Below are 18,103 nucleotides of genomic sequence, written 5' to 3' on the forward strand. Positions count from 1 at the left end.
ATATATATATATATATATATCGACTTTGAATAGAGCTCAAAACTGATCCATTGAAAATATTTTATTATAATAATAATAATAATAAGGAAAATGACCTATGAACATTTCGATGGAATATCCAGAATGAACGGTTGTATATCATCTCATACGTTTTCATTCTGTTTTGTATATTTTCATGGGTCAGCTATGAAAATTGGATTTGAATGTTTTCTGTTTTTATTTGCTACATGGGACCCCGAGGAGATGGAGTATCCCATATTTTATAATATTTTATAACATTTCATAATATGTATTAATCATTCTGGATATTCTATCGAAATGTTCATATGTCATTTTCATTATTATTATTATTATTATAAAGTATTTTCAATGGATCAGTTTTGAGCTCTATTTAAAGTCGATATATATATATATATATATATATATACAAAAACTCAACTGTGAGTATTTTGCTAAGATTGTTAACAGATACTATATTCTTTTGCCAAATTTTTGGTATAAAAGATATATTTAAACACACACACACACACACACACACACACACACACACACACACACACACACACACACACACACACACACATATATATATATATGTATAATGACAGATGGATATGATCTGAGGAAGATTTGGCAACTATTTCTGTCATGTCTACTGACTATGTGGAACCCACTCCTTGGTAACCCCCCCCCCACACAAACACACAAGATTGGGTGACTTCCAAACTTCTCCCCTCGCCCCCTGTTGCCCCACGGCGGTTTCTTTATCGTTTATTAAACAGAATTAAGGGTCTTATACAATTTAGTATCAGATGCTAATGAAAGAGGTGTCTATGTAGTTTTTCACCTTCGTAGAAATAGCAGCCAAATTATGCTGAAAACACAGTTTCGTGTTTTAAGAACGAAGAACGTTTTGGATAATGGATTCCTAGATACACTATGTCTGAATGAAAGATGAGGTGGTCATGACCTGAACACCTTTGATTAGTATGTTTGTAGAAAAAGGAACTGGTATGAGACTAAATAACAAGGAAGGGCTCATTAGATAATGTGGCCCTAGATACACAATGTCTGAATCATAGATAGGATGGTCAGGTCTGGAACATCTTTGATCATATATTTGCTGGATCAAGGCTGACCTGGGGCGAAGCAGCTAGGAAGGACACATAAGATGATGTAATCCTAGATACACTATATCCGAATTAAAGATTGGATTGGCATGTCTGGAATATATTTTGATCATGTCTACTGGATCAAGGCTGACCTGGGGCTAAACAACAACAAAGAAGGACAATAAATAATGTAGTCTTTGATATGCTTTGTCTAAATAAAAGATGGGAAAGCCATGACTGGAACGCCTTTGATTATAGGCTTTCTAGATCATGTCTAACTTGAGACTAAACAACAACAACAACAACAACAACAACAACAACAACAATACAGGCATCAGGACTAACATCGATAACTAAAGCAAAACAGAGCTTGTCTTCTGGGATATGAACCTCTGATCACTTGGTTTGCTCTTTGATGTCGTACTCACATCATCCGTTCACTACTCACCCCTGAATTTCATATTCCGCCAAGGAGTTTCCGCATAGAAGCGGCATCCGTTTCTTCCATCTGTGATAAGGAGTTTCCGGGGTAATTTGGATCCCTCAGTCTCAAACAGAACATTACTGTTTGGATACTGAAAAGAAAGTGGAAAACATATCTTTGTAAAATTCTTCAGACAGCACATGTCTTAACATTTTGCCTGTCAAACCTATTTTATGCCATATTTTCTTTTGCACCAATAAACTAAATTCGTTATAAATTATCTTTTTAATTTTATAACTACATCTACGTAGAAACCATGCAAAAAGCACTGCTGCTGGTACCATGTAAAAGGCACTGGTGTTGGTGTCACATAAAAAGCATTGGTGCCATGTAAATGGCACTGGTGCTGATGTCACATAAAATGACAAGTGAACAAGATTTCTGGCGATTTGGTGTGCTTGAAGAGACACATCAAGCTAAGTGAATCGTGGTCATTGCCAGTGTTGGTGACGCGTAAAAGGCACCCAGTACACTCTGTAATGTGGTTGGCATTAAGAAGAGCATCCAGCGAGAGAAACCAAGCCAATACGGACGACTGGAGCCTGGTGCAGCTCTCCAGCCTTCCAGTCCCAGTCAAACCGTCTGACCCATGCCAGCTTAGAAAAAGGACGTTAAATGATGAGGAAGCTGTTCTTAACTTCCAAAAGATGATTTAATATACCAATATATATATATTTGTCAGTTGCTAATTCATGTACCAGAGACCATCCCATCTTAATTTGATTGTCTTTTATTAAGCTATGTTCCAAATACCTTCATAATATACAAAATAGAGATTTGTCTTTTGCTATGTTCCAAACAAAATCGTAATATACTAATATAGATTTGTCTTCTGTAAGGCAGCGACCCGGCAGAATCGTTAGCACGCCGAGCAAAATACTTAACGACTTCTCGTCTGCCTTTACGTTCTGAATTCAAACCCCTCTGAGGTCGACTTTGCCTTTCATTCTTTCGGGGTCGATAAAGTAAGTACCACTTGAGCACTGGGGGCCGATGTAATCGATTTACTCTCCACCCCAAAATACTGACCTTGTGTCAAAATTCGAAATCAATATATATATTTGTCTTTCGTTATGTTGGAAATACCATCTTTATATACAATACCATTATCACAAACTTGCAACGACGATGATGATGGTGAAAGGTATGTTGATGTTGGTGATGATGATGTTGATGGTAACAGTGATGAGGATGGTAATGATGTATATAATGATGTTGATGACGGTGACGATTGACCTAATCTTACGTTTCCGGTTCTTGTAAGCCTATAACCTTTCGGCACATCAACATTCTCCATATAGTAACTGTAATGAGCTGGTCCCGTGAACGGAAAGTACGGTGCGTCTTTCAGTTGCGAAGCATTGGTGTATCGGATCTCCTGACAAAACTTCAGGCCCAGAAGATGTTCCACACTTTTGTCAGTGCAGACCTTTGACTTCTGGACGTTGTCTGTTATTAATTGAAGCTCGATTTCCTTTTCTCCTGCCACTGTGTAGAAATCGTTCCTGAAATAAATAAATAAAATAAATATATAAACAGATAAATAAATGTGAACCCCCCACACAAGTATGAACATGTTATGTATGTATGTATATTTTTATATAGATAGATATATATGTATGTATGTGTGCGTTCGTGTACTAAAAATATTTCATATGTTCATTCAAGCAAATTTGGATCGGCTTGATAACGTTGTGTTATATATTTTGGGAAATATTGGTATTAATTTCGGATCTTTTTGGTTTGACGGGCAACACTTGTTTTCTTAACGAAACACTTTCAAACTTAGGATACTGGTAGAATGTGTCATATAAAACATCTTTTTCTCTTAGCCTTCTTAACAAAAATTAGTTCTTAATAAGTTATTTCATGTTAAAGTTGTCGTATTTCTGTAATTTCAACCAATCACTGACGTCTATTCAGCTGAATACAGTTAGTGCTCTTTTTATAAACAAGGGATTAACATCTATCCAATATACTGCTGGGAGGGTACACAATTATTGTTACACTAGTGTTATACCAAGTGCAATAAGTGGATGCTAGTAAAAGGAATGTTTTTAAACTTAAATTTATATAGCAATAAGGAATTTTTTAAAACTTAAATTTATATAGCAATAAGGAATTTTTTAAACTTAAATTTATATAGCAATACATGAATTTTGCCAAATTTTGATACAAATATAAAATAAGAGTAAAAATAAAAAATAAAAATATAAAAATATAAGGCACATAAAAAAAACCCTACAAAAAGTATATAAAACCACATAACTAGTCAAAAAAACTCCAATATACATGCTTATGCATGTATACATTACCATATGCAGGTATACATGGATACAAAAACATAATTACATGAGTACATATATTTGTGCTCAGATGCACATACACAGATGGCTGCACATACATACCAAAATAGTCATCATATATATATATCTTACCTGGGGTTTAAAAATCTTATCCCTATAACTAAAACACAAAAAAATCTCTCAAATGTCATCACTTCTAAAAATAAACTTGGCATCATTTCTAAAAATAGCCAAACACCTACTGCTGCTGTCCAAAGGAATAGGTATAAAAGGCAAAAAAACCAGCCAGTCTGTTACAGTCTGTCAGACGAAGGCCTTGATGAATGCCACTAGGTATTAGCCTTTATATATTTAATTCTCTATACTGAATACTCAATATTTCATATATTCAATAAGACATTCAATACTTCATTTCATTTTACCATTTATTTTTATATTATATATTATATATTCCATATTCTATATCCCACATTAATTTTACAAGAATATAAATAAAACATTAAAAACAGACAGAGTTGGAACTCTTTTAAATAAAATAATATATTCCTCTATACACGATCATACAAAACCCTTTTTTTGTATTTATTTTTATTCACACACACACACACACACACACACACACACACACACACACACACACACACACACACACACACACACACACACACATACAGATATATATATACATATATATTTCTTTTATCTTTTATGTTTTACTTGTTTCACCCATTAGATTACAGCTATACTGGGGCACCACCTTGAATTTTTAGTCGAATGAATTGACCCAGTATTTATTTTAAAAGTCTGATACTTATTCTATCGAACTCTTTTGTCGAACCGTTAAGTTACGGGGATGCAAACACACCATAACCGGTTGTCAAGCTTGCATGTATGTATGCATTGTGAATGCAAATCTTTTGGGCTGGGGATGAGCTTCATTGTAAAGTTGGAACACAAGAAGAATAACAATGGGAATAAAAGTTGCATCAGAAGGTGCAAAAGAAAAAAGTACATCAACTGCAAGGAATGTCTGAAATGGTACTTACTTTATAGTCGCGTATTCTATGATATCCTGTGGGAATTTTATTGTCAATTCTTTATTGTCTGCTAGGAATTCCACCCCAGTGCTTGTATGGGCCATACTTACCATCTTCAGGCCCATTTTTGTGAGATGAGCATCAACTGTCATATCTCCAGTCACTTCAATGGCAGCACTGAAAATATAAAATAGAACCGCACAAACAAAAATATCATTATTGATCTATATTGAGATTAGGGTCATTGGCTCAATTATTCTACCTCTTCTGATTTCACTGGATGTTTGTCTAATATTAAATTTTATCTTCAAGCTATTCGTATCCTCTATTCATGTTCGTATTCACTAATACAATTTATATTCATATGTGCAAAAGTGTTAATTCCAAAATATAGCCTTTACATGGTAAAGGTTTGATGAACTCTCTTGTAAATAAAGTGATTGTTAAAAATATATTAGACTAACAGTAAATAATTTCAAAATAGGGTACAACCAACATATGACTACTTTCAGGAGAGACAGTGCGAAAGATTGAGAAGGAGTAAGAGAGAGAGAGAGAGAGAGAGAGAGAGAGAGAAAGAGAGAGAGAGAGAGAGAGAGAGAGAGAGAGAGAGAGAGAGAGAGAGCGTATGAAAGATTGAGAGAGAGAGAGAGTAAGAGAGAAAATGAGTGAGAGAGATTGAGAGGGAGAGAGCCAGTGAGAATAAGGAAGGGAGAGAGAATGAAAGTAAGAGAAAAAGAGTGACTATGAGAGAGAAATAGAGAATGGTATAGAAAGAAAAGAAGAGACCAAAAGTAAATTCTCAAATATACAAGAGAAAGAACGAAATTTTTACTGACCTAAATTTAATTGCCAAATCGAGACCGTTGTCCTTCCATTTTGTCTGATCATTATTATTGACTGCAGCAGTGGCCTTGACATTCATCTCGAGAGGGAAACCAATGGCCGTCGGATATTTCACCTGACTGTTAACGATTTGCATTGTCTTGAAGATAGTTAAGAAGTAAGACCAATTGAAGAACAAAAACGAGCGACTGGTGTCTCCATAGAAAATCTCGTTGCCAAAAAACCTCAGGTACATGTGAGACTTCCCACGTTGCTGAAAATATAAGATGGTACATTCAAGTTATTGTACACAGTTCTAATATGCATGCATATTATATATATATTTATATGCATATGTATATATATATATATATATATATATATATATATATATATATATATATATATATATATATATATATATATATGTAAGAGGTTTGATATTTATAAGTTTGATATATGTATACTAATTCATCTTTATAATGTATAATTTTTAATTGTTAATGTTTAATTTAATGCTTAATTTAACACTTAATTTTAAGGTGATGTAAAATTAGATTAACAATATTTTGAAAAAGAACCTGAAGATGTGTTGGTGGAATTGTAAATATGATGATTACATATATATGTTTATATGTGTATATCTATGTATATGTATATATATTATAATCTTCCAATACTGAAACACGTGTAGTTCATAATTAATAATTTCCATTTTAACTTAAGCAGGAGATAATTAAGGAAGTATATTTTATACCCTGCTGGTATACGGTTTATATCCTTCAAAGTATTATTTATTGATGTGCAAATAAATACCACCAGTTTACCTTCAGATATACTCATTAGGTTATTATTTTGTATTATCTGAAATAGAATACCCGCATATCTATTTATCCCCCAAATTGAATTTTATGTATATACTCCTACTCTTCACTCTTTTACTCTTTTACTTGTTTCAGTCATTTGACTGCGGCCATGCTGGAGCACCGCCTTTTAGTCGAGGAAATCGACCCCAGGACTTATTCTTTGTAAGCCTAGTACTTATTCTATCGGTCTCTTTTGCCGAACCGCTAGTTTACGAGGACGTAAGCACACCACCATCTGTTGTCAAGCGATGTTGAGGGGACAAACACAGACACACAAACATATACACACACATACATACATATATATATACATATATACGATGGGCTTCTTTCAGTTTCCGTCTACCAAATCCACTCACAAGACTTTGGTTGGCCAGAGGCTATAGTAGAAGACACTTGCCCAAGGTGCCACGCAGTGGGACTGAACCCGGAACCATGTGATTGGTAAGCAAGCTACTTACCACACAGTCACTCCTAACAAGTAAAGTTAATCGCCACATCAGAGTGGCTGCTTCATGTTACTACTACTTTAATTCCATGCAGATCTTCCACCAGCTAGCAAGGTGAGCGAACATCTACCATCCTCTAGCAGACTATAGGATCGCAAGATTTACTCAATTTCTAGCTGGTTGGCTCATCTTCAGTCGCGAGTACCTGGTCGCCAGAGCAATAGCCAGGATCCGCTCCAGCCAGCAATATATTGTAAACAAAGCGACCATCGGCCACTGATTTGCACAAGCAAAATAGCTAGTTGTACAATCTCAAAAGATCCGAGTAGTAAGTATATTAATAAGTATATATATATATATATATATATATATATATATATATATATATATATATATATATATATATATATATATATATATATATATATATATATATATATATATATATATATATATATATATATATGTATATATATATATATATATATATATATATATATATATGTATGTATGTATGTATGTATATATATAAAGATGTGTGTGCGCATGTGTGCGTGTGCACGTGTATGTGAGTATGTGTATGTGTGTGTGTGTCTGTGTATGTATATGTATGTGTGTATCTCTCTCTCTCTCTCTCTCTCTCTCTCTCTCTCTCTCTCTATATATATATATATATATATATATATATATATATATATATATATATATATATATATATATATATATATATATATATATATATATAAATGTGTATATATGTATATATTTATATATGTTCATACACACACGGATATATACATATGTATACACATATATATGTGTATATATGGAAATATATATATATATATATATATATATATATATATATATATATATATATACTTATGTATGTGTTTGTATATATATATGTATGCATTTCAAAGAATGCATATATATGTGTATGTGTGCTTTTATATATGTGGATTTGTATATGTGTGTATTTATACAAGTATACGCACATACATACACATACATATATATGCACATACATGCACACACTCATACATACTCATTTAATTAGAACCTACGAAAGTGGCAATGTTTTTCCACAATTCCATTACTTACATAAGATTCCCTATTTGTCGAGCGATAAGATGACCACATGCGTTCCATCTCCCGCTCAAAATCTTCTATACGTCCACCGACTTCAAAAATGTTGATGGCATGTCCAAAGAGGTCAAGAGTCAAATTGAGATTAGCCGAACGGGGGATAAAAGATTTGGGAGAAAAGATGACGTTACTGTCCAATTTAGCTCCGGCATTCATGTCTTTGGAGAAGAAAGATCCTTCGTAGTTGCGGGAGAACTTGCGTTTATCAAGATTAAACTGTTTAGCTATCTCTTCTGATTCGAGGAATGATCGGATGTGCTGCAAATGTGGATCAGAAGTTTGTTTCAAGTTTTTTAAATGTGACCAAATGAACGATCCAACTTGGTTTGAATTCTCTCTTTCCAGCATTTCATGTATTTGTATGAGAAGCATTCGGCTTGGACATTTCATGAGGCCAAGATAAGCGTTGATACGAAGTTCAGAGTCTTCCTCAGTGTTGACAAAGACTTCCATCAGGGCAGAGCGCTGAAAGATAAGGAGAAAAGATAAGGACGAATTAGGAATTCATGTTTAACAGAGAAAAGCTGGTCTGAGCAATTTGATAGCAGGCAAAGACACAATCACACTAATAAGAGACAATCAAGAGAGAGAACTTGGTCTGATTGGTTGGTTTATTTGCCCTGTCACACAGCAGTAGCTGTATTTCAAAGTATCTTTCAACACACTCACATTATATATGTATATATATATATATATATATACACACACACACACACACACACACACACATATATATATATATATATATATATATATATATATATATATATATATATACATATATATATATGTATATATATATATATGTATATATATATATGTATATATTTATATATACATGAATATATGCATACATACATACATACATACATACATACATACAAACATACACACTCATACATAAACATATATATGCATACATACACACACATATATACACACACATATATATATAAATTTAATTAGAGGCTGTGTTAACCTCATGAAGGGAAGGCTTCATCCAAGGAAATACTGGTTCAGTACCTAATATTTTTGGGGGAATGAATTATCTTAAAATAATAGGTATATATAAAACACATATAGTTTATATTCATTTAAAAGAAGAGAAAATGGAGATTGGGAAGTTAACAACAAATAGTCTGCTAAAATGAATTCATAAGCACACATATAACATCCAAAGGTACATCTTTTTTCCTATGATGATATTATACTCATGCTACATAAATGTAAATTTAATGTTTATTGTGTATTAATTGAAACGGCTGTAAGTGAAGATGGCCAATTTGCTGATAATAATAAACAATTATTAACTTCCCAATCTCCATTTTCTCTTCTTTTTGAAATATATATATATATATATATATATATATATATATATATATATATATATATATATATATATATATATATATATATATATATATATATACCTTTCCTTATATTATATATAATCTCCTTTTTGTCAACGCATCAAGACGGAAGCTGGTACTGTCCGGTGATGGAATCAATTTACAACCATTATTTTGAACCACCAAGCCTCCAGAATCAGCTGTTGGACTCGTAACATTCTTATTCAACCTCTTTAATTCCTGATATCATTTCTATTCTGTGTAAGTCGGACCTTTTTACATGTAAACTTACGTACATTTTTATATTAAATGTATTTAATATATTTTTGTATATCGACTTGCAAAACTTGCTTTTCCTTACATTTATTCCTCTACCTACTCAAGTTTAAACCTCTTGAGCACTAAGGAGTGTAATCTATATGGAGAATATCTGTCTCTCGTCTGTCATATATATATATATATATATATATATATATATATATATATATATATATATATATATATATATATATATATAGATAGATAGATACACACACACATAGATAGTTATATATATGTATACATATGTATATATATGTATTTATATATATATTTATACACACACGTACAAACACACACACACACACACACACACACACACACATACACAACATACAGATATTTGTTTGTATGTTTGTGTATGTATGTATAGATATAAACAATGAACTTCTTTCATGTTCTGTTAACCAAATCCACTCGAAGGTTTTCGTCACTTCCAAGGCTAAAGATGCCATACACTGGCATCGAACCTGAAATCATATGGTTTGGGAAGCTAACTTCTTGACCACGTAGCCATACGTACATGTATAAGCACGAAACTCAAAAGCAAATAATAAAGTTAATTTTTAAGAAATTGTGTTGTTAGACTCACCCTTGCATCACAAGGTATACGACGGAAGGCATCGATGGCTGACACTCTAACCTCCATTGGAAAGCTGGTTGTTGTCACACATTGGGATAAAGTGCGTTCAGCCTTACTTGAATAACCAATATTGCCAAGAGACCGAAGAGCCTGGATTACATGCGGATTAGCAGCTTTGTCACAATTGCCAACAAATGACATGTATTTCTGGATAAGAGCATCAATTTCGAAATCTTCATCGCATTTTGGATTCTTGTTACAATAGCTAGCAGCCATAGATGAAACGGACAGCATGACGTTGTGAGAGATATTCTTGTTATCCAAGAGGGGCTGCGAAATACGAATCGTAGATAATACATGAATGCTGTGAAATGTGAAGTATAGAAAATCTATTAATATTGTGAAATGTGAAATGCACAAAGTTAGGTGAATACTCTTAAATGTGAAATGTAGAAAGTACATGCATACTTTGAGATGTGAAAAGTAAATAATACTTTCATGTTGTGAAATATGAAATGTAAAAGCTAGGTGAATACTGTATCACGTAAAAGATACGTGGATACTGTGAGTAGGTAAATACTGTTATTCGTGAAATAAAAAATACATCAGTAATGTGAAATATAAACTGCAGAAAATATACCAATACTGTGGAATATGAAAAATACATGAATACTATAAAATAGGAAGAGTAGAAAATATATAAATACTCTTTATATATGAAATATAAAAGAATATATGAACACTGCAAAATATGAAAAGTAAAAAGTCCCCTCCATCCTAAACCCTCATATGTTTCCAGATAAGGTAATATTTCCTTTAATGCTTCAAACAACGTATAGGTTAATGGTTGGACACATTGTTTGCTTTTGATTTTGTCGACTACACAGTATATTAGGGTCAGTTGGGCACCGTCTGTGAGAAAAACAGCACCATTCGCAATTCACTCTGCTAGAAATTTCGAAACGACATGCTTGTTGTGGAGATCGCTAGCCAATAGAATTCAAAGTTTTAGAACTCACGAGAGCGTTCACAAGGCGCCTCGATTTTTGGTTTACGTTAGTAATACAGTCTGGAGTTTTGCAGCTGGAATAAACAGACTTCACACCTATCTGGAGTACCACTGTGTTTTCTTCTTTGCGAGTAAACGAAAGAAGCATATTGAACCACTGGCAACACACCTATATGGATTATTACTCTATTATTTGTAATTAAACAAGAGAAATATAACAAATTGGCGTCGCCAATAGGATTCTGTCGTTATTTTTGTGAAGTAGACTTCTTACGATAGGATAAGAAAGACTATTCTTGCAGAGTGGACTTTTTACCTCGACACTCAGATATAATTATTTGAAAAGTAAACAACCAAATTTGAACATAAGCTTCATTTTAGATATAACAAATTGCAAGCCAAAGATAATGGAATAGAGCTTCCTTGTGGATTCTCGCAGCGAATCGACTAGCTCGATGGGCTTTGTGGCTGAACCATTTTGACTACACAACTGAGTACCGGAAAACAGTGGATTATGGCAATGCAGATGCTCTTAGTCGCTTACCATTTGGAAATGACAACGACTTCCACCAGGTGAAAAGGGGTGAAGATATGGATATGGTGTGCGCCATTAGAGTTCTCAGTCTTCAAGTCAAACCTTTAGATGGAAACATCCTTCGTCAAGAGTCTGGGAAAGATCCAGTGATAACTACAGTGATGCGCTATGTCCGCGAAGATTGGCCACCGAAGCACACTGAGACCAATGATGAAGTCGAAAAGTTCCGGAAGTTGTTGGATTAACTCAGTATCTACCACGGATGCCTCATCCATACATCAAGAGTTGTGATTCCACAGAGCCTACAGTCCAATATCCTAGATCTACTGCATATCGGACACTTCAGCATGGAACGCATGAAGCAATTAGCAAGAACCGCTGTCTACTGGCCCGGTATTGATGCAGCTATTGAAATGGCTAGTCGACGATATTGACTCGTGTGGCGAACATCAAAACAAGCCACCCAAGCCTGCAGTTCACCTATGGATGCTAATAGAGAAGCCAGAGAGCCGCTCACATATGGCTGATGCCATCAACTTCATGGATACAAACTGGTTGGTGATCACAGACGCTTTCTCACGATATCCACGTATTCATCCAATGCCATCCACATCCACTAGAGCCACTCTAGATCTGCTGGAAAAGGACTTTGCTAACTTCGGATATCCTCACACGCTGGTCATAGATAATGCATCAACTTTCCTTTCTGAATAATTTCAGAGCTTGTGCAAAGAACGTGGGATCACACACCTGGCAAGTGCACCATACCATCCGGCTATTTTTGATGCAGCACGTTGAAGCAGCGAGTAAACAAAAGACTTCGTGATGACTGCTTCTACCCATCGGGTCCATAGTACAATGCACATACAAGTAGAAAGGAAGAATACATGGTCTGGCTAAGTCAAAATGGTTTTTTGTATTCTTCCTTTCTACTTGGAGAGTTTAAATGTAGTTATAAAAATATGTCCTTCTGTTGAAATGTAATTTCAGTAAATTTCTATATCTTTGTGCAGCTGAGGATTGCTCTGCATTTTACATTTGATGTAATATTCACATTGTTTAAATAAATGGAGTCGCATGAAACGATTGTACTGCATTAGCTTTAGATATCCTTGTTGCTTATTTTGATTTTAATCACCTTATTTTGAAATTGTATGGATAATACCATACTTAATTCTGGTGCCTAAACTTAAGTACCACATTCACCTTGAATCTATATATATATATAGGTTTGATAAGTGCCAATACATAAAACCGTCGGATCTTGGGTCACTCAGCTGCTACATAGACACATCCACACACACACACGTATAAATAAATGTATATATACACACACATATATATCTTGGGCAAGTGTCTTCTACTATAACCTTAGGCCAACCAAAGCCTTATGAACATATTTGGTTGACGGAAATTGAAAGAAGCCCGTTATGGTAAAGAACATGCCTTAGATAGATATAATTACAGGTCATGAAAATTAGGGAGAGCATGGTAGTCCAATTAATTAGAAACAGAATCAAACGAAATGAAATGCAGTTTGGCTGTGTGCCGGGGAGAATCACTTCTGATGCTACCTTCCTAGTCACCTATATTCATCCAAACTGATATTCACCCCTGACCACACTTCTGCCTGTGTTCACCATTCATTGCATTCATCTCTGTCCCCTTCTCTATCCATCTGCCACTCTCCTTTCACACTCTTCTGATCTTACCTACTCATTCACCCTGTCCAGTCCTCTTGACTATTTTTCTTATGTTCACCTTCCCCTAACTTGATGGTATACCCTGACACTTCTACACCATCTCCACTTCTATCTCTTTCCCGACTGGGGTAACCATGTATATCTCCTGCTGCAAGACCTATTCCTGTATTATACTTTCAGCCTCTCATCTCGTGGCATAAAGCCAACTCCCTGAATGCTACTATCCTTCTTACTGGAGTGGGGTCTTTTCTTGAATGTTACTTGGAAATCTCACTAATGTTGGTGACACAAAAAAATCACCCAGAACATTCTGTGAATTGGGTAGAGTTAGGAAATGACATCGAGCTGTAGTAATCATACCAAAGTAGACACTTGGAGCTTGACAGGGTCCTGTAAATTCGTCCAACCCATGCCAGCATGGAAAACAGATGTTAAATGACGATGACGATGATGACAGTGATGAAATACTTACGGTGACTGCTTGGATCATTTCCTTCGATGGGTTCTGGGTGACCGAGAGGACTGCTAGAAATATAACCATGTCTTCATCTTCGAACTGATTTATTGAAGTCAGATATTGGAACATCTTCACGGATGCCACGTTTCCTAACATTGGTAGAGAGTCACGGAAATATCTCCTGCAACAGAGGTAATAATTGTACCGAATGGATGTCTATGTAGTGGTTCAGGTTTGCTAGAAATAACAGCCAAATTTTGCTGAAATCACATCATCTTAAAAAATGAAGGGTAATTGAATAATGTAGTCTTTGATACACCATGTTTGAATAAAAAACGGAACAGCCATGGTTAGAACAGCTTTGATCAAAGGTATGCTGGATGGGGACTTAGCTGAGGCCAAACAGCAACAACAATAACGAATAACACATTTGATAATGTAGTCCTAGCTATACCATGTCCGAATAAAAGATTAGATGGTCACAACTAGAGTACATAGGAGTATAGGTCTCCTGGATCAGGTCTGGCCTGAGGCCAATCAGCATCAATCGCATTGATCTTATAGATGTTGCATAGATCATTTCAAGTGACCATTCCTCCAGCACGAACCAATAAAAAGACAAAAGCAAAACAGAAAGGGGGACAATGACTTGCCTGATCAAGGAATTGAACCTGTAACCTTACGATCTTGATCCCATCACCCTAACTTCAGACTTATAGTAGTCACAATATATTAGGGATACCAAAAAATAATGTTACATTTCATGTAATGAGTTCAAATCAGCATAAAACATGTCGTAAATATTTTTATTCATTCATAATATAATCGTCGTTTTTAGCAAAAAACATTTCCGCAACTGGAAGCTAGTTTTCTGATCCTTCGGACATAAGAAAAATCAGATTTTGCAGAAGAGAAAAATGTTTGGAGTGCCATTTCGACATCGCCTCTACTTCTGAATGTCTTTTCCTTGGTAAGAGTGTTTATGTGGTTTCAATAAGTGAAAATCTGATGGTGCTTGTTGTGGTGAGTAGGGAGGGTGAGGTTCGTGAGCACACAAGGCAAAATGCTTCGCGGCATTCTGTCCCTTTTTACGTACTGAGTTCAGACTTCGCCGAGGTTGACTTTGCCTGTGATCCTTTATAGATCGATAAAATGAGTTTCAGTTATCCTGTAGGGTTCGTGTAATTGATTTACCCACTCCCACGAAATTGCTGACCTTGTGCCAACATTTGAAGCCAATCTTTGCTGAATGTGGCCTTTGTTCTCAGGGAACAGCTCATAAAGTACCCATTTCCCAACCGAATTAATTTTTGTTCTTTTTTGGTGGGGGTGGGATAATCTTTGCTGAATGTGACCTTTCTTCTCTGGTTACAGCTTCTGGGGTACCCGCTTCCCATCTCTATACACTTTCCCAATCTGCTTGAGATAATATTTCACAGTGGGCCAAGGCTTACTTAGCTTCTGGGATAACTCCCCAATACTTTGACTTGTATCCTATACTCTCAGATTAATTGCTTGAAAATACGACATTACTTTTTGGTACCCCTGAACATAAATAAAGAAAATACTAACTTGGTGCGGTCTGAGTTTTTCCGACAGAAACCTTGTCTTGAAATGTCACTGTAAATTCTGCGAAGAGTCGCATAATCAGCACTTTTCATGAGGTCGATCAAGTTGTTGAGCAATTTCGGCAGTTCGGGCCTTATGTCTTCACTCATTTTGTCGCAGAGATCCTCAAAGACACTCAGAATCTCTTGTGTGGAAAATTGGTCTGAATGCATCTTCTCTTTGTGGTCGAACAGTAAATCACTTCTGTGGCTGAACCGTTCTGAAATGAAAACCAATTTAATAATAACATTTATGATAACGGAGCAGTGTTAATGAATATTTTAAAAAATGCTTGGTAACGCAGAAGAAGGAGAGTTGTACTGTCAATGGTAGTTGTCCCAAACCTTTTTTGCACCGTGTTTTCATGCAAGTCAGTTTTCTAACAGACCAAAGGACCACACACATAACAAAACAAAATAAAGTGCATCATATATAATGTAATTATTACATATATATATTAAATGTGAAGGCGCATGGCTCAGTGGCTAGAGCGTCAGGTTCACAATCATGAAGAAGTGACTTCGATTCCCGGACCTGGCTGTGTGTTGCGTTCTTGAGCAAGACACTTTATTTCACGTTGCTCCAGTTCACTCAGCTGTAGAAATGAGTTGGAAAACACTGGTGCCAAGCTTTGCCTTTCCCTTGAATAACATCAATGGGGTGGAGAGGGGAGGTTGGTATGTATGGGTGACTGCTGGTCTTTAATTCACAATTTGTGCCTCGGAGGGTTACTTTCTAGGCGTAATGATCATTCCCATGGTCATTCATGACCGACGGGGGATCTTTACCCTATATATTAAATATATAATACGTATATATTATATATATATTATACATATATATTATATATTACAAAGAAAATGGTTTCAAATTTTGGTACAGCGCCAGCAGTTTTTGAGGGAAGAAGGAAGTCGATTACATCGACCCCAGTACTTGACTGGTACTTGTTTTAACAACCTCGAAAAGACGAAACGTAAAATCAACCTTAGCAGAAATTGAACTCGGAACATAAAGAAATGCTGCTGAACATTTTATTTGGTGAGCTAACGATTCTGTCGGCTCCTCACTTTATGATATGTATATAACACATATAACATATAAGTGCCAGGGGTGAAGGTGCATGGCTTGGTGGTTAGTGCATCGGGCTCACAGTCAGCTTCACAATGGTAATGAGTTCGATTCCCAAACCAGACTCTCTACTGTGTTCTTGAGCAAGACACTTTATTTCACTTTGCTCCAGTTCATTCAGCTGTAGAAATGAGTTGCGACGTCACTGGTGCCAAGCCTTGCCTTTCCCTTTGATAACATCAGTGGCACGGAGAGGGGTGAGCGATGGTATTCATGGGCGCCTACTGGTCTTCTATGAACAACTTTGCCCGTACTTGGACCTGGGAGGGGAAATTTCTAAATGCAGATCCATGGTTATTCATGACTGAAGGGGATCCTTAATTTTTTTTTTTATAATACATATATGTGATGTATATAATGCAAAAACACCCTTCAAACTGCAATAGTCGATAAAATAGAAATAACATTTCAAAATTTATTCTTTGTGTGTGGCCCAGTACCAAATGATTCATAGCCCAGTGGTTGGTGGCTCCTGGTTTACGGAACAGAAGTTGGAAGAATGAAAGAAAAGTCAAATTTAGTGCAATTCAGACTATTATAATGGTCCCTATTATTGATAAAGGGCTATACAAATTTTCAAGGAGAAACGCAGTTGAGGTTAATTTTAAAGGAGAAATGCAGTTGTGGTTGAATGATTATGCAAAGTTGGTGTGAAATGTATGATATGAATTGTGAACAAGCAAACTATGAAATGTAGAATATAAAATTATGGAATATGAAATTAGAAATATTGAATGTGAGGTGTGAGATACGAAATGAGAAATGTGACATGTGAAATGTGAAATATAAAATATAAAATGTGAAATGTAGAATGTAAGATATGGAAGTAAAAATTAAAAAAACGTGAAATATAAAATGTGGAATGGGGGATTTGAATTATGAAAAGCAGAACTGGAAACATAAGATGTGAAATTTAACCCTTTAGCGTTTAAACAAGCCCTGTCATCCAAAACATTCGAACATTTTTAATCTTCAAACTGGTCAGATCTGGCCTTTCACACCTACCATACTATGTCACTTAAAAAGGAACGATCCCATCATCAAGATCTCAAAGCCTTGAAATAATGCACTATTAATTAAAAATTATGTGAATGAATAAATTAATTAATAAATAAATAACTAAATAAATAATGCTAAAGGGTTAAAGTGTACAATTTCTGGGGAATCGTACTCAGTTACCTATTT

At 35.1% G+C, this 18,103-nt stretch overlaps 1 protein-coding gene across 1 annotated transcript in view; it reads right to left on the minus strand.

Annotated features, from left to right (window-relative positions):
- Window positions 1-18,103, minus strand: part of LOC106877330 (uncharacterized) — a 65,387-nt gene that overhangs the window by 36,677 nt on the left and 10,607 nt on the right. Inside the window, exons 7-14 of the mRNA XM_089344379.1 lie at window positions 15,755-16,010; window positions 14,198-14,363; window positions 10,488-10,808; window positions 8,184-8,693; window positions 5,779-6,038; window positions 4,949-5,116; window positions 2,843-3,101; window positions 1,561-1,687 (exon numbers count right to left, since the gene is read on the minus strand). Coding sequence (XP_089200505.1) covers window positions 1,561-1,687; window positions 2,843-3,101; window positions 4,949-5,116; window positions 5,779-6,038; window positions 8,184-8,693; window positions 10,488-10,808; window positions 14,198-14,363; window positions 15,755-16,010 — 2,067 coding nt within the window. The remainder of the gene's footprint in view (window positions 1-1,560; window positions 1,688-2,842; window positions 3,102-4,948; window positions 5,117-5,778; window positions 6,039-8,183; window positions 8,694-10,487; window positions 10,809-14,197; window positions 14,364-15,754; window positions 16,011-18,103) is intronic.

Source organism: Octopus bimaculoides, chromosome 28, assembly GCF_046866305.1.
Source record: "Octopus bimaculoides isolate indiv1 chromosome 28, ASM4686630v1, whole genome shotgun sequence".
NCBI lineage: Eukaryota > Metazoa > Mollusca > Cephalopoda > Octopoda > Octopodidae > Octopus > Octopus bimaculoides.